This window comes from Chrysemys picta, chromosome 2, assembly GCF_011386835.1.
Source record: "Chrysemys picta bellii isolate R12L10 chromosome 2, ASM1138683v2, whole genome shotgun sequence".
Taxonomy (NCBI): domain Eukaryota; kingdom Metazoa; phylum Chordata; order Testudines; family Emydidae; genus Chrysemys; species Chrysemys picta.
Genome location: NC_088792.1, coordinates 84,028,524 through 84,053,871, shown reverse-complemented (window position 1 = coordinate 84,053,871; position 25,348 = coordinate 84,028,524). Strand labels below are relative to the sequence as shown.

General features: G+C 45.1%; 1 protein-coding gene and 1 long non-coding RNA gene across 3 annotated transcripts in view; one reads left to right on the top strand and one right to left on the bottom strand.

The window, feature by feature from the left end:
• Positions 1 to 24,760, bottom strand: part of LOC122172262 (uncharacterized) — a 113,358-nt gene extending 88,598 nt beyond the window's left edge. For both annotated transcript variants that reach the window (XR_010598377.1, XR_010598378.1), the window contains exon 1: positions 24,661 to 24,760. This is a non-coding gene — a long non-coding RNA (uncharacterized LOC122172262). The remainder of the gene's footprint in view (positions 1 to 24,660) is intronic.
• LOC112061666 (C-C chemokine receptor type 9-like) lies at positions 58 to 17,736 on the top strand. The gene is made up of 3 exons (XM_065582372.1): positions 58 to 247; positions 1,621 to 1,682; positions 16,227 to 17,736. Exons 1-3 carry the CDS (start codon positions 58 to 60, stop codon positions 17,421 to 17,423), a joined length of 1,449 nt encoding a protein of 482 aa, XP_065438444.1. The 3' UTR covers positions 17,424 to 17,736.
• Positions 24,761 to 25,348: the final 588 nt, after the last annotated feature.

Here is a 25,348-nt window from a genome sequence, read left to right as displayed (position 1 = left end):
CGGGATTGGGACTGGGATCAGTGCCGTCCTGTCTCACTCTGCGACGGAGGACGCAGCATGGAGGGTTTTCCTTTTGACGGAACAGCCCGTACCAGCAGTATCGAAGGCTGCGACAGTCTCGGCTCGGTGAGCGCAATCAGGTCATGTGCCGTGGAGACAGTCTCCGGAGTGGACGGCAGCCTGAGCTCGATCACGGTACGCACCATGTGCACTGGAATCGACGGCCCTTGTGGCGCCGGAGTCAACGGTACCAGGGTTGGTGCCTTTGCGGGACGGTCCAACATGGGATGCGGCTCCGAGGGAGGCACAGGCGGTGCCGGCAACTGCAGGGGGCAGCAGATTGTTTATGCTGCTTCTTCGGACCCGGGGACAGCGAGCGATGCCACGCTGGTTGAGGTGCCAGAGACGTCTGGTGCCGGGAGTCTTTGCCAGTGTCCAGACGTGGTGCTGACCCTGCCGGTGCTGCAGGCGCACTTTGAACCGACGAAGTCAACGCCGGAGCTCGGTGTGGAGCCGAGGACATCAGGCTAAGTGCCGCTTCCATAAGGAGTTGCTTCAGGCTAAAGTCCCGCTCCTTTTTAGTCCAAGGCTTAAATGGCTTATAAATGTGGCACTTATCGGATTGATGGGATTCACTCAGGCACTTCAAGCAAGAGTCGTGGGGGTCAACCATAGGCATTGGTTTAAGGTAGGCCGAGCACGGTTTGAAACCCGGAGACCTAGGCATCAGCCCGGGTACCGGGAGGGCGGGAAGGGGAGAAGCCCCTTAACCCCAACTATTTACACTAAGAACAATAACTATTAACAACTACTAAAGAACTAATAACAACTACTTTTAAAACTATTGACAACTATAAACGAGTACTACACTAGAAGCTAGGGAAGTGGAGTTCAGCTAAGCCGCACTCCACAAGTTCCAACGACCGTCACGGGCAGTAAGAAGGAACTGAGGAAGCGCTGGGCCGGCTGGGGTATATATCCGGTGCCATAAAATCGCCACTCCAGGGGGCGCCTCATCCGACCCACCGAGTGTTGCTAGGGTGAAAATCTTCCGACGATTGTGCACGCGGTGTGTGCACACCTAATTGGAATCAATATGAACAAGCACTCGAAGAAGAACTGGTATTACAAGTCAGACCATTTTTTAAAACCCACTTAAACATTTTAAACCTAAACTGAATCTCAAAAAAGTATATTTCTTGCTTATAAGTCTGAAATAAGATAAAAATGATCTTCTAGTGATACCTATCTGTAAAGTCTGAAGAATTGCATAGTTGCATTTTCTTATAATTTTGAGTTGACCAGAAAATGTGTTTTCCCCATTGAAAATTTTGAGATTTTTTTTTCATATTTATCAAATATTTTCAGGGGGGGGAAATCCAAACTTTTCAACAACAACAAAAAAATGTCTTTTAGTTTTCAGCCAATTAAATTTTGGTTTTTTTTTTTTGACAAAAACATCAACATTTTAAATTTTGTAAAAAAAAAAAAAACTTTTGTTGAAATTTTTTTTTAATGGATAGTTTTTGACCACACCGCTAGAACAAGCTGGCTTTTGAGCAGTCTCTGCACAGTATTGAAACATACGAGTTCCTGTGAAGGTTTCTTTCTTGTTTTTAGAAAGTACTGTACATACTTTGTTTTATAACTACTGCATAGCTTTAACGGGTGTTCTAGCAGTGGTAATTTCAGTGCTTTCATACACATATGAATAATAGCATTTCTTAAAAATATAATTAAAAATACCAGCATATTTTCAAAGCTATGGAAAATCACTACCATCATAGATCACAGGTCGTTCAACAGTCAAGAGATAAAATACTCTTTTTGAGATAAAAGCTGTACAAATAAAAACAAACAAACAAAAAACAACAACCCCACAACAGCAGATTGTGTTAGTTTATCTCAGGTAAAAATCAGATCATGATAGCTGGTCAAATCCTGCAATCCTTACTTAAGCAAACATCCATTGGACTTTGAGAAGTTTTGTGTGAGTTAGGACTGCAGGATTGGATGCAGTAGGGGCATTAACTACAAGAAAACAATCTGGACTCAATTGGCTGAACATAATCATGCAGTAAATTCTGTTGTTTACCCTCTCAGAGTTTAAGAGGATCGAAGGATGGAACAATGTTATAGAATCACGGGAAACTATCATTAACAAAATCTGAAACTCAGGCCACTAAACCAATTTTTAACCCCTTTTTCTTAATAGCCAGTCTAACAATGTCTACAAGTGATGAAACACTCATTTCAATCTCTACACTCAAACTCTACCTAACTAGAGAAGGTATTAGCAAATATCAGTACATAGATACCACAATTTCTCACTTTCACCTGCCCTTTGATAGTTTCCTTATGAGAGTTGCATCCGGTCATAGGAATAAGTACCTGGAATTGAAAAATCAAAACAGAACTTGGTTTCAAAGCTCTACCTCTACTCTAGGTTTGGAAGAGATATTTAGACGTATACCTTCCTTAGAGCAACAAGAGTGTGTGTGTGTGTGTGTGTGTGTGTGTGTGTGCGCGCGCGTGTGTGTGTGTACAACAAAATATATTTACAATGGAAGTTATTCCTGAAATACAGTTGGAATTCCTGAGCCTTTTGCTGGTGGTTGCCACCCTATTGAGAAGGGAGAACATTTGTACAAGTGTTACTATTGGAAGCCTAATAAGCATGTGCTTCAGTGTTTTGCTGAATGGTGCCTACATTCATTCATTACTGACACATCCTTATCTCTAGCTGTGTATTAAACAAAAAGAATGACACCTATAAAATGTAAGAAAAGCAAGCTTTACTGGCTGTCCCTCAGATACCACAGAATATGCTCCAAGCAGAAAGTCTGGGATATACACCTTAACATGCCTTCACTAAACATGGACACACCACCTGAGAAGCAGATCACACCAGGGAACAGGCCACCCAAATACCCTGAGAGAATCTGCTTCAATACAGATATAAAATCCACTCCAACTGCACACCCCTAGTTGTCACACACCACCCCATCATGGAATCCATAGAGGGTATCATCAAACATCTACAACCCATACTGAAGGGGAACTCCATCCTGAAAGAAATCTTTCCTGAACCTCCTTTTTGGGCCTTCAAACAAACCCCTAACCTCTCTAAGCTCATCATGAGAAACAGCTGCCCACAGACCAGGCCACACCAACTCAAAGTGGCACCAAACCCTGCCAGAACAACAGGTGCAAAACCTGAAGACATATTCCACTGCTACACTGATCAACACCCCCACAACAACACACCTTTCAGGATCCTTGGGTCCTACTTATGCCTATCACAACATGCGGTATATCTCACTGAAGGCACTAAAATCCCCAACAAAAACTATGTGGGTGAAACCAGACAATCACTAAACTCTTTTATGAACTCAGACAGCAAAATGCTAAAAGACAAAAAACACCTTTTTCCCAAAGTGATTACTCCATATCTGATTTACCAGTCCTCAAAGGAAACCTGCACAACACCGTCCGAAGACGAGCTGGGATCTTAAATTCCAAAGACGAGTTTGGATCTTAAATTTGTAACTTTGCCTGACACTGAAAATCATGGTCTTAATAAAGAATCCGGATTTTTATGGTTTATTACAGCAATTGTAACCCATTTAACCCCTCTTTTTGGTCATTGACTACAGTGGGGTTAATGGGCCACGTCATCTTGAATGGACCCTTAGAATATGCACTAACACCTTATGCTAAACAATCTGTTTGATCTTGTATTTAGCTGTGATACTCTGAGTACCTTTCCCAGACCTGAAGAAGAGCTCAGTGTGATTGAAAGCTTGTCTCTCACCAACAGAAGTTGATCCAGTAAAAGACATTACCTCACCCACCTTATTATTTAAGTTACTTACCATGCTAACGTCATCCATACCGAGAAATGGATTTTTAAGGAAAAAAAGATGTATAGAGCAAGTGAAAATGAGCAGCCGTTCTACTAAATGTCACATGGTGCTCTGTCCTGGGGATTTTGGGGGTAATTAACCCTAAAGCTCACATTGTCAGTGAACAAGCAAACTACATGTGTGCCAACGTTGGGAACCTAAGGCTGTATCTACACTACAAACCTTACATTGGAACAGCTGTACCACTACAGCTGGGCTGCTGTAAGGTCTCCTGTGTAGCCGCTCGATGATGGCAGTAGAAAGCTGTCCTACCGGCATAATTTAACCACCCCCAACGACTGGTGGTAGCTATGTTGGCAGCTGAGCCTCTCCTGCCAAAATAGCACTTGTCCACACCGGCGCTTTTGCCAGGGAAACTTATGTCGGTCAGGGGTGTATTGTATCACACTTTGACACACTGTCAGACTGCTTGACTACAGTGATATATTTCACATCTATATACTTAGATCCTCAGCTCATTGTCTTGTCCACAGTATCTCCACTGGAGTTGGTCTGATATATCACTGTTTAGAATCAGGAGAAATCATCTGAGCAAAGAGCTAACCGTGATCTGTGGTATAATGTTATACTGTAATGAATTCATTGTTTGCCATCAAAAAGCAACATTTGAAGTAGATATCACACCATTCCCATGGTTATTTCCTACTCTAAGTATGGGGGTGACTGTGGTATCTTGGAGATTACTGTTTGGTAACAAATGGCAAATGCTGAATTTTAATAACTACTGTACCCAGGCCAAGGAGAAATGTTCAGCTTTATTCACAACATTAGTTGTTACCGTAGATGAAACAACTACCAAACTTGCTCAATTACCCTAAATTTTAAGAAACTGATGACATTTTTAACCCTCCCCCTCAATCTGTTGTTTGGCTTTTTTTCTTTACTGCTGCCTTTGCTTGGGCTCTCAACAAAATCCCAGCACAGGCCAAATCACCTTCTTGTTGTCAAAGAATAAACCTTCTCACAGCTGAGTCAAATTTTCAAAAAGAGGCATCTACAGGTGGGGATAAGAATGATGGGGTTTGTGCATATCAATTCTATTAGCTGCTGTGCAAGTGACACACTCTATTGCCATTGTGTGTAAATGTTAGCACTTGAGTTGTGTGTGTGCAGGGGGTTGTGGGCACACAAGTGCAGGCTGGGTTGGGGCTCTTTTGAAGATTTACTCCTATTGTGGCATATACATATTCATCAGGACAGAAGTCATAGACAGCAGTAGCTATGACAGCAGTTGCTTACAAGAAGTGGAAGATTGGATAAATGACCAGGGAGGAGTATAAAAATATTGCTCAGGCATGCAGGAGTGAAATCAGGAAGGCCAAATCACACTTGGAGTTGCAGTTAACAAGAGATGTTAAGAGTAACAAGAAGGGTTTCTACAGGTATGTTAGCAAGAAGAAGAAAATCAAGGAAAGTGTGGGCCCCTTACTGAATGAGGGAGGCAACCTAGTGACCGAGGATTTGGAAAAAGCTAATGTACTCAATGATTTTTTTGCCTCTGTCTTCACGCACAAGGTCAGCTCCCAGATTGCTGCACTGGGCAGGACAGCATGGGGAGAAGGTGACCAGCCCTCTGTGGAGAAAGAAGTGGTTCGGGACTATTTAGAAAAACTGGACGTGCACAAGTCCATGGGGCCGGATGCGCTGCATCCGAGGGTGCTAAAGGAGTTGGCGGGTGAGATTGCAGAGCCATTAGTCATTATTTTTGAAAACTCCTGGCGATCGGGGAAGGTCCCAGATGACTGGAAAAAGGCTAATGTAGTGCCCATCTTTAAAAAAGGGAAGAAGGAGGATCCGGGGAACTACAGGCCAGTCAGCCTCACCTCAGTCCCTGGAAAAATCATGGAGCAGGTCCTCAAGGAATCAATTATGAAACATTTAGAGGAGAGGAAAGTGATCAGGAACAGTCAGCCTGGATTCACGAACGGGAAGTCGTGCCTGACTAACCTAATTGCCTTCTATGATGAGATAACTGGCTCTGTGGATGAGGGGAAAGCAGTGGATGTGTTATTCCTTGACTTCAGCAAAGCTTTTGATACGGTCTCCCACAGTATTCTTGCCGCCAAGTTAAAGAAGTATGGGCTTGATGAATGGACTGTAAGGTGGATAGAAAGCTGGCTAGATCGTTGGGCTCAACGGGTAGTGATCAATGGCTCCATGTCTAGTTGGCAGCCGGTTTCAAGCGGAGTGCCCCCAGGGTCGGTCCTGGGGCCAGTTTTGTTTAATATCTTTATTAATGATCTGGAGGATGGTGTGGACTGCACTCTCAGCAAGTTTGCAGATGACACTAAACTAGGAGGCGTGGTAGATACACTAAAGGGTAGGGATCGGATACAGAGGGACCTAGACAAATTAGAGGATTGGGCCGAAAAAAACCTGATGAGGTTCAACAAGGACAAGTGCAGAGTCCTGCACTTAGGACGGAAGAATCCCATGCACTGCTACAGACTAGGGACCGAATGGCTAGGTAGCAGTTCTGCAGAAAAGGACCTAGGGGTCACAGTGGACGAGAAGCTGGATATGAGTCAACAGTGTGCTCTTGTTGCCAAGAAGGCTAACGGCATTTTGGGCTGTATAAGTAGGGGCATTGCCAGCAGATCGAGGAACCTGATCGTTCCCCTTTATTCGACATTGGTGAGGCCTCATCTGGAATACTGTGTCCAGTTTTGGTCCCCACACTACAAGAAGGAGGTGGAAATATTAGAAAGAGTCCAGCGGAGGGCAACAAAAATGATTAGGGGTCTGGAGCACATGACTTATGAGGAGAGGCTGAGGGAACTGGGATTGTTTAGTCTCCAGAAGAGAAGAATGAGGGGGGATTTGATAGCAGCCTTCAACTACCTGAAGGGGGGTTCCAAAGAGGATGGAGCTCGGCTGTTCTCAGTGGTGGCAGATGACAGAACAAGGAGCAATGGTCTCAAGTTGCAGTGGGGGAGGTCCAGGTTGGATATCAGGAAAGCTATTTCACTAGGAGGGTGGTGAAACACTGGAATGCGTTACCTAGGGAGGTGGTGGAGTCTCCTTCCTTGGAGGTTTTTAAGGCCCGGCTTGACAAAGCCCTGGCTGGGATGATTTAGCTGGGAATTGGTCCTGCTTTGAGCAGGGGGGTTGGACTAGATGACCTCTTGAGGTCCCTTCCAACTCTGATATTCTATGATTCTATGATTCTATGACAGATTCATTTTGGGTAGAGGTGGCTGATGGGAAATAAGCCCCTCCCCCAAAGGCTCACCAATCACCGGTGATGAATTGAGCCTTGCCCCCTGCCTCTAAGGCAATGTCTTCGTCCAGGTACTGAAGTGCTAAAGGCCTCTCTCCAGAATTTCTGTTCACAGGGTCTCAGTCCCCCCTGAACTCTAGCAATGGTGGGAAGGAAGGTTTCCTGGCCCCAAATGGATGGGCAGGCAGGAGGGAAGCTGATTCTCTCCTTATCAGGGTTTAAATTCTCATAGATTATTTCCTGAGCCCCCCATAGTCTCCCTTCTAACATGCTATAAAAACTCGAGAGCACATGAGGGGTGGCGTGCAAATAGAGAAGATAGACAAAGAGTAGGAGAAAGGTAAATAGTATAATGGCTAACGAGGGTCAGGCTGGAGACTCTTGCCTACATGCTCGGGGTTTTACTGATCGCCATATTTGGGGCCGGGAAGGAATTTTCCTCCAGGGTAGATTGGCAGATTCGCCTTCCTCCGCAGCATGGGGCAGGGATCGCTAGCTGGAGGATTCTCTGCCAATTGAAGTCTCTAAGCCACAGGATTTGGGGACTTCAACAGCAGAGTCAAGGGAAAGGGTAGGGATGGCTTTGTGGCCTGCATCATGCAGGGGGTCAGACCAGATGATCATAATGGTCCCTTCTGACCTTAAAGTCTATGAGTCTATGAGTCTATGAATCATTGCTATCTCTATTTTTACAAATGGGAAACTGAGGCATAGAGAAATTTAAGTGACTTACCAGGAAATCTGGACACTTCCAGGAATCAAGCTCAAACCTTGTCCCATATCCAATGCCTTACTTCCAAGACCTGTTTCCCCTGAGTAAGAGTGAGGAAACTCACAGTGAGAGTAAAATAATGAACTGTGTTGTACAGGTCAGATTCCTCTCTGAATGATGGTACTGTGAACCAAGAGATGAGTCCATCGAAATCAATCAAGTTACAGTTGGGTGACAGGAGAACCCCTAGACAAGACTGAGCACAACAACAAAGTGGATAAGGGCTGCAAGATATTTAGATATTTAATGGAAGACACAGCATTTACCAGCAGACAGGTAAGTCTACACTGATACCAGCTTCACTCGTCTTGATGTTCCTGCACCACAGCTCTCACCTCCCTACTACGCACATGGTCATGAAAACATTCTAATGTCCAGTTTCTTAGCGATCGTTTTTACTGTGCTTTGAAGATGTAGGATAAAAACCTGTGCAAGCAAGTAGTCAACCATGACTAAAGAGACTGAGAGAGAAAGTCTGCTCCGGTGGGGGAGGGAGGGAGAAGATTGTGGTGACAACAACTTCCCCACTTCAGGGGGCCAGCATAGCCTCAAAAGTGGTTGCCATTGTCCAGAGAGCATGTGAGACCAGAGTAGTTGGGGAATACACAGATTCAGTACATCTCCTCAGCAGCCTTTGTGCATCGGTTTCCTGTGGAGCTGCGGGCAGATTTCAAAGCTGCCCTCCTACCCTGACAGAGGGAAGTGAAATTGATACCGGATCTGGACTGCAAAGTGTTCTATAAATGTGTCATTATTCTGACAATATCACTCAAAATGCTGGTCCATGACAGAATACTTTTACAAGAAATATCTTCATGATAAAACAGCAAATCTTCTGAACCTATTGGAAATTGTGAATGAACCAGGAACAGGAATATATTGAACATCAAATTATCATAGACCCAACCCTCCCACCCCCATATGCATCTCTCCATTACATGCTACAGTGAGTGGAGTGGAAGACCTCATAGTTTGTGCAAAAAGTGGTGCAGTAAGGGAAGTAAAGCCTCTGCATCAATTTCACATATTGGAGTAGCCTGTGAAATACCGGGTTGGGGGCTGTGGAGAGGCAGAGGAAAAGGAGTCTGAAAGCAGCCTGTCTGCACCATGTTCCCCACTGAAAGTCATGGAACACACATGGACAGTTCCCATGTAAGTTAATGCTACTCTAAGATGTATTAACTTTGCCTACTTACTCCATTGCCTCCATCAGAGGTGTTACAGGAGCCAACAGTAACGTGCCAACTGAGGCAGTTATGCTGCCATTTTTATGGGAAAATCCTGTAGATTTTAATATGTAGGAAACTAACAGGGTATTATAGACATTTCTGCAAAAATTTAAAAAATGTAATAGAGCATGATCTCTCTTTATGGTTTTCTGAACCATCCTAGCTGTATAGCAAAGATTTCATTCTCTCAAACACCCTATAGGCCAGTTCCAAACAGCTCTAGAAAAGTTTATTTTCTATGAAATTCCATAGAACTTTACAATAAGGGGGATGATGGGGTTGAGGCTAGCAGCAGTGCAGAGAAAGCAGCTAAGTGCAACAAACCCCACCACAGGTCATCAACAGGGCTTGAATGTGTCACCTTCACCAATGCACAGACATCCACCACTTTAAAGAAGGAACTCCATTAGCGAGGAGTGGTAGTAGGCTTTTAGCTTCACGATGGATTAAACGCTAGAGGGGCAACACTGTCAGGAACTCAGGTGGCTCCTTGCACAGTCACCTAGTAACCCAATGAGCTTGGCTGGGCCCAATGAACCCTTACTGAGTGACTGTACTCCCAGATTGGACAGAAGAGCCAACAGATCTCTATTAAAGTCTGATAGCAACAGTAGCACAGTGTCTGTTCAATGTGTTCCATGCCTGCAGCTGTGCCAGACCCGCTTCTTGTACCAGCCCTTGTTCTAACCAGTGTCTCTCCCTGGTGCTGCCCTAGTCCCTGCCTTCCTCAGACCTCCTGATTCCTGGCTCAAAGCACTGGCTAGTCTCTTGACTATGACACCTGCTCTGCCCTTTGGTTCTGTTTTGGCTCCCGACTTCTGTCTCTGACCGTTGGCTTGTCCTCTGACCACACCTCCCGATCTGCGCTTAGATTCTGCTCTGACCACTAGGCAAGACTCCTGTTCCGACCACTAGCTTGCAACGCCTAAACCTCGGAGTGTAACAGTTTGAGCAGCCCAGTAGACGATAGGAGGGGCCTTCGCCCCATAGCGTGGAGCTCCCCTACAGAAGGGCAACTGCAGGAGTCTAATCCGCCTTATTGGACATTGTTGGGGAACTGCGGGCTCAGGTCACAGAATTCAGTCAGCAGAATGCACCCCTGCAGGCCCAGTACAATACCAGGGATTGTCTTCTGTCCCTGCAATTCTCACATCCACTTTCTAAATGACCAAGCTGCTTCTACCCGACAAGTTCAACAGCTATTATGCCAAGTTTCATAGGTTCCTTAACCAATGTCATCTCCAGTTCATCTTACAGCCACATTTGTACCCCACAGATCAGTAGGATTGGTACTAACTTGCTCACCACAAAGGCCCTGATGTGGGCATCCCCTCTCCTGGAGGGGTCCAGCCCTCACTTTGAACACTTGGACTACTTTGTACAGGCAATGGCAGGTGTCTTCGATAGCCCTAATTGAGAACGTACTGCAGAAGCTGCTCTCTAAGCCCTCTGGTCTGTCGCCAAATATGCAGTGGGACGCTGATGTCTGGCTGCAGATCCCCACTGGAATGAGGCTGCCCAGGAACACCACTTCAGGCAGGGCCTCAACAACTCTATCAAAGTGAGTTAGCACAGGTGGAACCTCCGCCTCGTCTGGGATCCTTAATTGGTCTGTGCATTAGGACTCACGATTGGCTAACGAAGCGAGCCCAAGAAAAATGATATCCACAGGGCAGAATTCTTCTGTCTCCTGGGGCCCCAGTTGTCCTGCCAGACCCTGAACCGATGCAAGTCGACCTGCCTAGCCCCACCTCTCTGCCGATGAAAAGAATCATAGTTGGGCATTGGGGCTATGCTGGTACTGAGGCATGTTGCAATCAAAGACCAGCCCACCTCCGTGTGAGGAAATGCCTGAGCAGAGCCCCAGTAAGTGCTCTACTCCTCTCCTCAGCAAATCATACTACTGCCTGTCCACCAGAATTTGGCAGCCCCTAGCACACATGTCAAGTGGGCTGGAAGAAAGCAGACATTACAACAGCTTGGACTAGCCTCCCTGCCTGGCCTTTACTCTGTACAGCAGAGCCCCTGTGGAAGGACAAAACAGGGCCTCCCACAGCGGGTGCAGGGTATGCTCCCATGCACTCCAAGCCAGATGAACTGGCCAGTGTAGCGAGGTCAGGACTATGGCTGCAACTCATTCGTTCTCACCCTTCCCTCGGGCTCAGTTGTTCTCACCAGTGCCCGTGGAGGGGGCAGCCATGGCACTGGACATTTCTGGTTTGTCCTGCATTAACTGTTGTATGAGCAGACAGATGCTAACAGGCAGAAAAACATTCAGGCATCAGGGATCCAACTACTTACCCCAAAGAGGGGGCAGGGGAAAGACTAAGAACATCCTTCGTGCAGCATGAAGAAAACATCAGGGTGTGGCTTACTGGAACTCAGGTGAGGAGTGGTTTGCCTCATTTATGAGGCTGCAACCGACTCAAGCCACAGATAAATAAAGGCAGCCACAGATTCACTCAACCCAGAGTCCTGGAGCCATATGTCCTCCTAGACTCGCACTGAATGACAAACACTTCCCAGGAGTTGCTGAAGTCCTAGGAGCACACGTTCACCTGGGGTCACCAGTGCAGTGACTGACAGACTGACTCGATAAGGAGCTACAGCCGCTGGTAAGTGCCCAGTTCTCTCCCATCCTCTCCCTGGCATGAGGGTTAAGAGTTTTCTGTTTATTTTCCACATGCTGCTGCAGTGGAGATGAGTCTCTGTGACACACCACCTCTCTTGGCGAGCAGTAAATTCAATTTTTAACTCATCCTTTTGTAACGACTATTTACTGTTTCCTTTAAAATATTTACTGTTAAAAGTAATTGCTGGGGTGCCCAAGGCTGCTGCAATCAGCCCAGCCAAGCTACCCGTGTGCACCCCAAAAGGATTTACAGTGACATTTTGGAATCGATACTAAGAGCAAACAAGGCAATCAGGAGCTACATGACTTCACCGGGATAGACACATTTTTCTTGCAATTATCCCTGGTGCACATCAGTTTCAGTGGGATTACTACGAATCACCACCAGTGTGATTGAGATTCGAACCTGGCCCTCCGAAAATAATTTTGTCAATTACAGCTCACTTGGGAGATTCCCACTTGCTCAGAAGCTTTTGAACAAACAAAATGCAGCAGAGAGAGGACACATTGTTACATTTTGGCTTGGATAATGACAGATAGTAATTGGAAAGGGTCACATCACACTTCTAGTTGTTTAATTGACAGGATTCTCACTGTGTATTTTCTTTCAAACCGCAGAATTGCAGACAAGCATCCAAAAGGGGATCAAATTGATCATGATGAAGTAGTTGGCTCTGATTGACTTAACAGCCATTCTGCTGCTTGTCACCTCTCAGTCTCAGGCGCTCTATATGATTAAAATTACTAGAGCATATATTTTTCATGACTTTAAATTCTGTTCTTTTGTAATTTTTTTACTTGATCTTGTCAAAGCTATAGTGATATACATGCAAAGACTCCATTTGTAAACCTTACCTGGAAGTTACAAATATTCACATAAGTAGCACCCCCATGATGACAAAAGGTGGCCAGATCAGTTCCAAAGTTAGTACTTTTATAACAAAATTATTTTGAGTTGGGTGAAAAAAAGTATCCAAATAATGCATGAAAGAAGTGTTGTTTTTTGACCCTTGTCTAATGACAAAAAGGATGAGTGGATTTTCTTCAAACCTTCTCTTTTGGGCTGAGGGCAAGCATAAAAGATTTTAGACCTAAGGATAATGGTAATGTTTAATATATATATATGTATACACACACACACAAATGGAATGAGATTCTTGTCTCAATAAAAATTAATAGCACAGCTAGTGATAATATAGTGAGGGATTGGATGATGGATTACCACCCACCAGTAATGAGATCAGAAGGGATTTTATAGTAAGCACAGATGAGAAGTTTTTTTCTTTATTTTCATGGGTCACGGCCTCTTGGAACAAGCACTATTTAATGTACCTTCACTGTTGTGGGCATCGGTTTTATGTGTCAGCTCCGGCTACACAATGAAACCAGTTTGTAGTGTGACCTATTTTCAAAGATGCGGGAACAAGTGACACTCTGAACTTCCTGAGTGATTTCCACTGAGATCCAGTGAGTGTGTGGTCACCTGCTGAGTGGCTAATAGTATTTAAGGGGAAAACTCTAGGTCTTCTCTGTGTTTGGGATTCCCTCATTGGTGCATAGCTGCACTAGTGCAAACCAACTGTAGACAAGGAAAGCCATGATTTGCACTAGTTTAGTTTATCCCTGCTTGAATGTAGGATTGTCAATTCCTTAGATCCATTCCTGTCCATCCTTGGGTTTTACATGGTTCCTGGCCATCAATGACTAAAATTGAAATAATCCCAAGTAGAGATCACAGCCTATAGAAAAAGACATTTCCCAGAGGGAACGAAAAAGATTAGATAACCAGTCATAGCAGAAAATGGAGGTGTTTTTAAACTAGAGGCTGTTAATGAAGATAGGTGGATTTCCTTGTTAGTTGTGAAAGATAATTTGAGATTTTTTTTTCACTCCCAGGAGCTTTTGGAAAGTTATGTTAGTTTCAATTAACAGTTTTTTAAGAAAAGTGTGAACCCAGGGTCTGTACAGCTTATTGAAAACGAAACAGAAGTAATCCTAGCCATTAAAAATGTTTAACCTGCCCGGAGTACTTGAAAAGCTGCAGCCAGTATGCTGTTAAAAGCAAATGTAAATGCCTGAGCATATTTAGAGAGGTTTGTTTTTGGAAAACGTGCGTTACGAAAAGAAAGCTGCAAATATAACTGAAAACTGCAGGGTAAAATCCTGCTCATCTTACTCACTCACACAGTCCCCTGGATTTCAAAGGGACAACTCGTGTGAGGTAGGAGAGTAGAATCTGGCCCCCAGGCTCAGATGAGAAGTCTTTCTGTGAATATTCCTAGGTTTTACACTCATCTCAGTCCTGTCTGAAGGTCGGTATTTTATATGTCACTTACCCACCTTATTCCCTCTCAAGTTCATAGTGTTGTTTTCAAGACGGAATAAAGATCTGACTGCAGATGGCATTTACGAGCATGGTGAGTATAAATTTACTACTGCCGAATAATCTCTCTCACTTCCCCCATTTCAGTTTGTGACCTAGGATATGACATCATTCCCTAAGGCGCAATAACACATTCCCCTGAACATATTCTAGAACTGTGTTGTCCTGTCCAAGCTAGCAATGAACATCTGTTCAGTCATGGATGCTCCCGCCATATCAAACCACTCGGCTCACGCAAACTAGTAGTATTGTTCAGCCAAAAGATGCTGGACATGAATTTGCCTGCTGAGCTGAGAGTAGAACTGTACTTTGCTCTCCTATCGGATCTTCCAAGTGAGGATCTTAAATCACTTTACCATGAAACACCCCAGTGAGCTAAGTATTATTGTCTGTAGTTTATAGCTGGGGAGCCAGATCCTCAGCTGATGTAAATGGGCAGCTCTGTTAACTTCCTCCTGCTGAGGTTCTCGCCTGGGGAATGAGAAGCAGAGAACGTCATTGATTTGCCTAAATTCACACAGCAAGAGCATAGATTGTACCTATGATTTAATAGCAGGATCATACCTATGCCCCACAGATGGGGAAGCATCAGAAGATTCAGGTGCTCACTCTGGAAATAACCTGTTCTTGCAAGATTTCTCGATGCCCTGATTAGAAATGCTGCATTAAAAGGGCACTATCATTTACTTATTTTATATATATAAAATCAGATATATAATATGTAAGAAAGAGATGGCCTGATTCTGATGACACACCCGTTTTACACAGGCCTGACTCCACTGGGCCAGTGTCTGATCTCTGTTACTCTGGTGTAAATCTGCAATAGCTCCACTGATGCAACACCAGTCCAAGTCAAGTCAGAAAATGGCTGAGTGATTCCAGTGCAGTTACTCTGTATTTACACAATTTAAGCAAGAGGAGACAGGCCCAGAGGATTCTTTTTGGAATAAAAGTTCAAATAGAGCAAAAAGGTCACAAGAGTGATGTGTCTGCTATGCAATTTTAGCCTTGTGCCTGTTTCCTATAGACTCTGTTTGCTATGTTCTTTGTTGCTCTCACTTTCCTCTGGGCACAGCAGAGAGGGGGAAGCCAGAATGTTGCCTGTTCTAGGTCCCTGATTATGGGTCTGGTTCTACCCTGACCCCATCCCTGTCTGAGTTAAACTGCACTGGCTGGCTATGGGACCATCTGTATTACCAACTTGCAAGGTACATCAGCTATAGCCCTTCTTGCACCTCTGTGCCCTGGCACACCAGCTATGCTGGGTGGTGCAGAGTTGTGATGAGATGGCATATTGGCTTTACATCCATAGGGAGCTTCCTGCACTGGGGGAATCCCCATAGGTCAGAGCTGATTTAGATCTTTCTGACTATCACAAACAACCTGCGTTGAAGGAGAAAACATTTCTTGTGGGTGAAGGAGAGATGTCAGAATCTCGCTTCCAAGCAATGAGTTATGGAACTATGACAGTCCAAGACATTCACTGATCCAATACTCACTGACATCAATGGAAAGGCTTCTCTTGACACCATAGGTGCTGGATCAAGCCCTAGCTGAGAGTACCCCAAAGGTAACAAAAGGGCACCAGACTTATCTAATTTGTTGTATTAATGGCATTATACCTCCAAATCCTCTGTGGGCCAAATCCACTGCTGGAGTAAATGACCACAATTCTGTTGAAGTCAATGGAGCTGCACCCATTTACACCAGAAGGAAATTGGCTCTATTTCCCCCCCCAGAGATAGACCAAGATTGGGCTTCCGTTTCCGTGGAGTTTCCTGATGGTGAAATGTTTAGACTTTGGGTGTAGGCACATTTCAATAGTTTAGATACTAAAGATGCCACAATTTCATAGGTGGCCTTTGCTCTGCACTATCTGCACTCAAATGTATTGGGGTTATTGGGCATTACTCTGATCGACAGCCAATGGAGGGTATGAAATTTCCAATTTCTGGTGGTGGAAAATTTGCCCAGGTTATTGCAAAACTAATTAAAAATTCCACCTTCACTGTTTCTTATTTAATGATTTTGTCAGCATGAAACTAACCTGATGTTCCCCTGCAGGCCATCCAGAATTACTCAGCCAACCTGGATTATTATACGGGTTGTCATTTTGTGTTGCCTCCGTACGACAACCCGTTTAACCACACAGACATCATTTGTGAAAAAAGGCACGCCCGGCAGTTTGCTCAAACTTTCCTGCCAGCATTTTTCGGCATTGTATTCTGCATCGGCACAGTGGGTAATGCCTTAGTCATCCTCGTCTACTGCAAATACAGATACCGGAAGAGCATCACTGACAGATACCTGCTGCACCTGACAATTGCTGATCTGCTCCTCGTTCTCACTCTCCCTTTCTGGGCAATAGCAGCTTCACATGGCTGGATCTTTAAGAATGTCATGTGTAAAATTGTCAATAGCATGTACAAGATCAACTTCTACAGTTGTATATTATTTCTAACATGCATTAGTTTTGACAGGTACATTACAATTGTCCAGGCCATGAAAGCTAAGAACTCTATGCCAAAAAGGCTTCTGCGCAGTAAACTAGTTTGCTTTGGTGTTTGGCTGATTGCAATAGTCTTATGCATCCCAGAAATAGTATACAGTGAATCTAAGCAAGTTAATGATACAACTATTTGCAAGATGGTATACCCTACCATAGTGACCCGAACCGTCAAAGTTACTGTCCTAGCTTTGAAAATCACAATAGGATTCCTCCTTCCTCTCTTCGTCATGGTTACTTGTTATGCTTTTATAATTCATACCCTCCTTCAAGCCAAAAGATCCCAAAAGCACAAATCATTAAAGATCATCATCATTATTAGCACAGCTTTCCTTCTCTCCCAATTGCCCTACAACAGCATTTTGCTGGTCAAAACCATCAACGCCTACACCATGGTCATATCTGACTGCAAAACCTCTGACAACATTGACCTCGGATTCCAGATAACTCAGAGCATCGCCTTCCTTCACAGCTGCCTGAACCCCTTCCTCTATGTGTTTGTTGGGGAAAGATTCCGTAAAGCCCTCTTTAAAATTCACTGCACTGATAAGAGCCGAGAACAGAGCTCTTCCGTATATGATAGCCAAGATGGGAGTTCAAAATGGTCTGCTTTGCTGGGGCCATCAAAAAGCAGGAGCTCTCTCACTTTGAGTATGCACCGAAATTCCTCACTCTCACCCAACTTCTGCCAAGCTCCTTTCAAACTTAATGGGAGTCTCGCTGGAGCAAGGAGTACTGAATGCAGTGCTCTGTAAGTGATTCTTACCCTATGAAAGAAAAAGAAAGATCCCTCTCAACAAAGTGAATTAGCCTCTTCATGAGGGACTTGATCCAATGATGCTTCAAAGTATTGAGCACTCTGAACTTCTGCTGAAGTCAACAGGAGTTGAGGGTGCTCAGTGCCTCCCCCTCGAGCGCCAAGCACCTTCAAAGATCAAGCCCTACACTTCTGGCTGAAAGACAGTGACACCATTGAAAAGAGCCAGAGAAATAGTATAACGCTGACTGGAAGCAGAACTGCCGAAGGAGGGGATTTAAAAAAAATCTTGTTACAAGTGTAAATATCCAACCCAGCTGTGACAGTGAACAATCTGAACCTGCAAGTGATTTAAGGGAAATCACCAGTTACTATAGCAATGGACATAGCTAAGACATGGTGGCTGCTTCACACTATGGCCCATTCCCTTCCATGATGACTGACTGAAGCCAGGGAAGGAGTCAGGCCAGTACTGTTTTCAGTGGGAGTTGCAGGTGCTCAGTACCTGTCAGGATCAGGCCTTAATTGGTTGATGTTTGTATAATGCTTCATAAATGAAAAATGCTACGGATTGTTACGGTCATGGCACTGGCAGCTTTTCAAAGTCCCTTTTCTGTAACAGGTGAAAGTAGGGTTGCCAACTTCCTACTCACGCAAAACCGAACAACCTTGCCCTGCCCCCTGCCCTGCCCTTTTTCCGAGGCCCTTCCCCCGCTCACTCCTTCCCCCCTACCTCTGTCGCTTGCTCTCAACACCCTCCCTCACTCATTTCACCCTGGCTCAGGGGCGGTTGTGGGGGCTCTGTCTGGGAGTACAGACTCTAGGGTGGTGCTGGGGGTGAGGCGTTTAGGATGGGACTCCAGGCTGGGGCTGAGGGCTTCGAAGGATGGAAGTGGGATCAGGGCTGGGGCAGGGGCATGGGAGGGGGTCAGTGGTGCAGGCTATGGATGGCACTTACTTTAGGCGACTCCCAGAAGTGGCAACATGTCCCCACTCCGGCTCTTATTCGGCGGCGTGGCCAGGCAGCTCTGCGCATGGCCCTATCTGCAGGCGCCACCCCCGCTGTTCCCATTGGCTGCAGTTCCCAGCCAATGGGAGATGCAGAGCTGGCATTTGGGGCAGGGGCAGTGCGTAAAGCCCCCTGGCTGCCACTACACGTAGGAGCCACCCGGGGGACAAGCTGCTGCTTCCAGGCACTGCAGGGAGCCACAGCAGGCAGGGAACCTGCCTTAGCCCTGCTGCACTGCTGACCGGACATATAACGGCCCGATCAGCAGTGCTGACTGGAGCTGCCAGGGTCCGTTTTCAACTGGGCGTTCCAGGCGAAAACCAGACACCTGGCAACCTGAAGTGAAAGCTGTTTTTAGTGAGAGTTTCAACATTTCTCAGGGTCAGCCCCAGAATCATCGAGGGTCTATTTCTGCACTCACTGACATCATTTTAAATTCAGAGTAACTCTGGCCACTTCACCAGAGCTACTCCAGATTTACACCAGTCCCCACTTTGGCTCCCCCATTGCTTTTTTATTCAGTCTCTGATTTGTAAGTGTAACTTTAGTGAACACAGATTTAATTTTGTTCCACTTCCAAAGCTGCTACATTGCCAGAATAATGAACATATGATGGTTTCTTGCCTGTCTTTTTATCGCAAACGTGGGCCTTGTGGAACTGGATTGATTTAGATTCTTTTTTGTAGGTCTTTGATTTTAGAGTGAAACTATGTGTATGGTTTGTACCGTAATGCTTTGATGTTAGACACTTGAACTATATATGCACATAAATAAACATTGCATCGTACAGCACAATTTTTAGAGGATCATATTTGTCATTTTCTAGCAATATGGCAATTTCCTTTTACCCTCTGGTAAAGCTGGACGTAACAAACAAACGGATGCCTGAATGAACCAAGGGTTATAAACTGAGCATAGTAACCTGGTTCAGAAAGTGCACCCAGCCAGAGGCCTGTAAGGCAGAGAGAGGGAAGGAGTGGAACCTAAGGTGCAGGAACATTTTGGAGACACTTCCCCACTCTGGTCACTGGAGATGGGCCAGTCTCACACATTATGCAATTATAATGTCCTGCACATCTATAGCATCTGCTGCTCAGTGGTGTCAAAAGCACCTCACAGGCATGAATGAATTTAGCCTTTCAGTATTACAATTGCACAAGAAGACTGCGGCAGAGTGAGAAACAACCCAGGTCAGGGTCTCCTGTCTCCCTCTTCTGTGCCAGAAACACAAGACCATCCTTCTGACTGACAAGGTCTGGGCATAAGTGGTGCACAGCTTTGCTGTCTTTTCTCTTCTGCAAAAATCCTAAAGAAAGAGCTAAGACAGGGCTTATGCATAGAAGACTTTGGTGACAAAGCCCCAAATTGCAAGTAGAAGCAACAAAACTGCTGTTTATCCAAATGATGTAGGATTTATTAACTTATGGAGAATTTGGCCTTACAAGGTGTGGAGCATTCCTAGGCGATTCTGAGTGCCCTCAGCTATCACAGACTTCAGTGAGCATTGATTGTGCTCAGCACCATGCAGAATGGTGCTTCAACACAAGGTGAAACAGCATGAAAAGAACATGAATAGACCGATTACTTTTAGTACACGAGAGAGCAAAGCACGTTATGGAAAACAAATCCTCAGTTTGTGTCTGTTTGAGATGCTCGCTGCACTGGAGCATAGAATAAAACCAATGGACACATTTTTGAACCTCCCCGCACTTTGTGAGGCTTTATATATTAAAGTTGTTCTATACAATATAGTTATCCTGGCAAAACACTCCAATCATCTAGGTTTTTTTTTTTAAATACCCACAAACATTTAGAACAGGTGTTACTTAGATCCCCTTTGGAGACTCACCTACCTCAAGGCAGGGACAGAAATGAGCCATGAACATAGCATTGTTCTTCTGCTAATTAAATTCTAGTTAAAGTTTTACTTCCCCTGCAAGCTGCCTTCTTAATCCTTAGCCTTGAACAGTAAATGAGCAAACCTTACACACTGACTTGATGTCCAGGACAAATGGTCTTCTCTGACACCGGTTCCAGCTCCAGTCAGCAGCTCCTAGGACTCACCTTGTGAGCAGAGTGCTGCTTGCAGGGCCGGCTCTGGCTTTTTTGCCGCCCCAGGCAAAAAAGCCTCCCGCTGCCCCCCCACCCCCCCGCAAGGGAGGGCGGCGAGCTCTGCCGAGGAGAGCGGAGCCCCAGCGGCCAGAGCGCCGGGGGGAGGGCGGCGAGCCTGGCTGGGGCTCCGCTCTCCCTGGCGGCCAGAGGCAGCGCTGGGGGGAGGGCGGCGAGCCCGGTCGCAGCCCCGCTCTCGGGCTGGAGCGCCGCGCCGCCCCCCTCCAGGTGCCACCCCAAGCACCAGCTTGGTGGGCTGGTGCCTGGAGCCGGCCCTGGCTGCTTGCCCTGCCTTTTTAGCTCAGCTGTGAAAACCACAGTAAGTTCAGGCTTTGGCTAAAGCAGTGGAATCTTGACGTATGATAGACAGTGTACACACTTCTCAAACAGCAAGAAAACCACATTAACATCTGCCAATCGAAAAAATCTACACCAGCAGAGCAAACTACATAGATAATTACCCATGAGGCACTTATTAGCTCTTCACCACTGTTCTTCACATATCCCCCAGTGTGGGAAAAAGGTGAAAGACTGAACTTCAAAATACCCCAACCTGCAGGGCCGGTGCTACCATTAAGGCGAACTAGGCGGTTGCCTAAGGCACCAAGATTTGGGGGCGCCAAAAAGCGGTGCCCCCAATTTTTTTTACAGCGTTCCTCCCCGAGCGCGCGGTCGCCACTCCACTTCTCCCGCCTCCCAGGCTTGCAGCGCCAATCAGCTGTTTGGCGCCGCAAGCCTGGGAGGGGAATTAGAGCGGGGGCAGCGTGCTCAGGAAGGAGGCGGAGCAGAGGTGAGCTGGGGTGGGGAGGTGCCGCACGGCTCCCCGGGCTGGGGGGGTGGGGAGCTGCCACGGGGGTGCCTCAGGGTGGGGGGGAGCTGCCTCAGGGCTCTCCACCCCAGCTCACCTCTGCTACGCCCCCTCCCCGAGCACACCGTTGCTGCTCCACTTCTCTTGCCTCCCAGCCTTGCGGCGCCAATCAGCTTTAGAAGTGTTCTGAAACCTGATCTGTATTTTCTCATACAGAAAGGTTGCGACCTGGTCATGCTACTTTGCCTGAGTCACTTCTTGGATCTCTTTGTATTGTCATCAGAAGGTTTTTGAAGCAATGATAGAAATAGATCAATTAGATTCCAGGGTATGTGACTTTGGCATAATTTGGTCAGAAAGGCTTAGAAAAACTGATCCATTTTGGAACCTGTCCAACACATTATATAATAACTGTACCGTATCTGCAAGTCTTAGTCAGCCCAAATTCTGAATTGATTTCACTGGGACTTTTGCCTGAATAAAGACTGGTAAGAATAACGAGCTAGTTTCTGCTCTCAGTTACAGCAAAAAAAAGCTGGTGTAACTTTGCTGGATTTACACTAGTGTAACAGAGCAGAACATAACTCTGAGTAGGATTTTGTGCACAGAATTTGAGGAGACAGAATAGGAAAGAGAGAGAATAATTTCAAAAACCTGTGGGAAATGAGCTGCTTAAAAATTGGTGTTACAGAAAGAAACATTTCCATCTGATGGGCCAAATGCAGCAACATTCACAGGGGGCCCAGTGAGTTGTGCGCACATGAGGGCAGACTTTGGCCAACATCATGTATACGCTTGGTGGTGTAGTTTCAGCTCTCTGCATCATGACTGTTGTTTGCTTCTCTCACAGACTTCACCCTGCAGCCAGGCTACTTCCTGTGTAGTTCTAGCACATGCTCGATTCATAAGAACTTACACAGCACAGACAAAATTAAACAAACACGTGACCTCATTTGGCATAGACTCACCTGTCACAGCAAGGTTTGCTGGCTCAATCACCTGTTACACCACTCTTACAAGATTCCTTTCAGAACGTGGGAAAATCTCTGAGGAGCGCCTCAGTTGTTTTCCATCCCATGTGTTGTCCTTCAGTCGTGTATTGCTATCTGTGGTGATGCTGTTCCTTCTCACCCACTTGAACAGAGACTTGTGCTATGCAAATTGATGTCCCTCCCCATCCCACGTACCGTGGTCATCCCCTCTATTATTTCATTGTAGGATAAAGCCAACATTTTCAAATGTAGGTGCCTAAAGTTAGGTTCCTAGTTCCATATATGGGCACCTTCAGTGGAAGCTCCTGGGTGCTCAGCACTTTTTAAAATCAAGCCACTTAATATCAGTGCATAAATGTGCATTTCAGGGTACATCTACAGAGCCACCAGCAGCGAGCCTCTAAGCCTGGGTCAACAGATTTGGAATCACCCTACAAATAGCTGTGTAGCAGCACTTTGAAGTTGTGGCCTTCAGAATCAGAGTTCCAGACCAAACTGCCATGTTTACATAGCTATTGTTAGCAGAGTGGCATGAGCCCTGCAAGCACAAGTCTGTTGACGCAGGCTCGGGCCAAATTCTGACCTCAATTACACCTATGTGTTTTCCATTGACTCAGGTGTCAATGAATGCTGATTATGGTCCACGGGCATTTAGTCTTCTCATTGAGATAACAAAGAACAGACCCCCCTAATAACAATTTGCTCACTACAAATTTGACTTCTGGGTCCTTACTTATACTTATATTACTTATTTAATATACTCTGAATTAAATGCAACTCATTATGGGTTAAATTCACCTCTGTGCAAAGAACCAGCACAAAGTCTATGCACCATGTAAGCATTTGCAGAGGTGTGAATTTCACCCAGTTACTTTATTGGCATGATACATTCAAGCCTCAAGATTTTTCTTATTTTTTTTTCTTGCTTAAAAGCTGACTGCACAGTATTTCAATTTCTCATTTTCAAGACAAAGCTATATCTGTGAGCTAAAAAACCAAGGATGCTCACTCTAAATGATATAGAATTTTATTTATTGAATTCCTGAGTAAAAATAAAAAGCATCAAGAAATATTCCGGTACAAAGCCGTCTACATGCCCATAAATGTACAGACTTGAATATTCAAAAAAGCTTTATTCCTCTGTGAAAGTTAAGTTGAACTTGGTGCAAATCCACTGTGCAATTCTTTGGCAGTTATGACCAAAAGATAATTCTGAAGAAGTTACAGTAAATTTCATTGAGAATTATTAAAACTATTATTATTGAACTGCAAGTTCAATTTTAAAACAAAACCGAGCAAAGTCACGTATTGCAGCTTTACAACTCCAGCATTTTACAAAGCTGGAAACTCTTTTTATGCAATACATGTCAGTAAGTTTTCATGAACCACTTATAGAAATGTAAAGGAACACTGTCAAGCAATGAAAAAACAAAAAGAGAAAAAACAACAAGTAAATTCTACCCTATGCAGAGAAAACTCTGGTGGGAGAGAATCATTAGCCACATCCTCTGACTCCCCGAAAAAAACACCTGACTGCACATTACTGTTACTGCTACTTAAATATGTGTAAATCCTTGAGCCCAGTAATGGGCATTGTGTTGTTGGGTAATTGGCTTTTGCTGTGCTATAATTGTACTGTCTGTGTAACAAAATTATCACTCACTTTTAATTTAATCTCATTACAGATTAAAATGTGTCTTTTGTCTTATTTCCATTGCTGCTGATCATTAGTTCTTAAAAGACTAATTTCAGCAAAGCACATGAGCATGTGCTTCTCTTTAAGTACACGAGCCATCCCAATAACTACAAAGTTAAGCATGTGCGTAAATACTTTGTTGAATTGCGGCTTATGACACTTGACTGATGGCTGTTCTTGTACCAGCCTTCTGGACTATTTGTTTTCTGTTTGCTGTATAGTCCATTAGGGGCTGCTTTGCCTCCATTTATTAATGTACGAATGGAAAACCAGGTACGTTAACAGGTTGTCACTATCCTCTTTGCACAGCACCTTGGCCTGATATGTAGCAACACTCCAGTCTTTTGGATTGCATGGTTGGATTCCTGTTCAGGTAAAATGGCACCATAAACTTTAATTAGGAATATTTCATCGAACTTTAACAGTATAAATCTCCTGTTTCTAGATACGTTATTTGTAAAACCCTTGTATTGGCTTGAAAATAGCGTTGTTGTTGTTTTTTTGCCTCTGCTGCGCTCCAGATATCAGAGGGGCTCCAAAGCCACCCTACTGGAGCACTGGGGATTGCCCACCTCCTCTTAGCCACATCTCCATTTGATGTGCAGGGTGTGGCCAGAGCACTGGGCATACTCAGCTGCTCCCCAGTCAGCATAACAGCCCACTAGAGTGAAGCTCTGGGATATTGGCTTTTTTCAACTTTTTCAATTGGAAAACACTTAAAAAAAACCCCTGCATTTTTTGCAAAAGACAGTTACTCACCTTTGTAACTGTTGTTCTTCGAGATGTGTTCCTCATATCCATTCCAATTAGGTGTGTGCGCGCTGCGTGCACCATCATCGGAAGATTTTTACCCTAGCAACACTCGGTGGGTCGGCTGAGGCGCCCCCTGGAGTGGCGATTTTACGGCACCGGATATATATCCCAGCCAGCCCAGCGCCCCCTCAGTTCCTTCTTGCCAGCTACTCTGACAGAGGGGAAGGAGAGCAGGTTTGGAATGGATACGAGCAACACATCTCGAAGAACAACAGTTACAAAGGTGAGTAACTGTCTTTTCTTCTTCAAGTGCTTGCTCATATTGATTCCAATTAGGTGACTCCCAAGCCTTACCTAGGCAGTGGGGTCGGAGTGAGATGTCGTGGAGTGCAGAACCGATGAGCCAAATGCCATGTCACCCCTTGACCGCTGAACTATGGCATAGTGGGAAGCAAAGATATGCACCGATTACCAAGTTGCTGCCCTACATATCTCCTGTATGGGTACATGAGCCAGGAAGGCGGAGAACAAAGCATGAGCCCTAGTGGAGTGGGCA

Coding starts and splice junctions, on each gene's coding strand:
- LOC112061666 (XM_065582372.1), top strand. CDS start 58: ATGGAGGGTTTTCCTTTTGACGGAACAGCCCGTACCAGCAGTATCGAA. Junction 248..1,620: donor TTGTGGCGCCGGAGTCAACG/GTACCAGGGTTG, acceptor TCTTGTTTTTAG/AAAGTACTGTACATACTTTG. Junction 1,683..16,226: donor TAACGGGTGTTCTAGCAGTG/GTAATTTCAGTG, acceptor GTTCCCCTGCAG/GCCATCCAGAATTACTCAGC.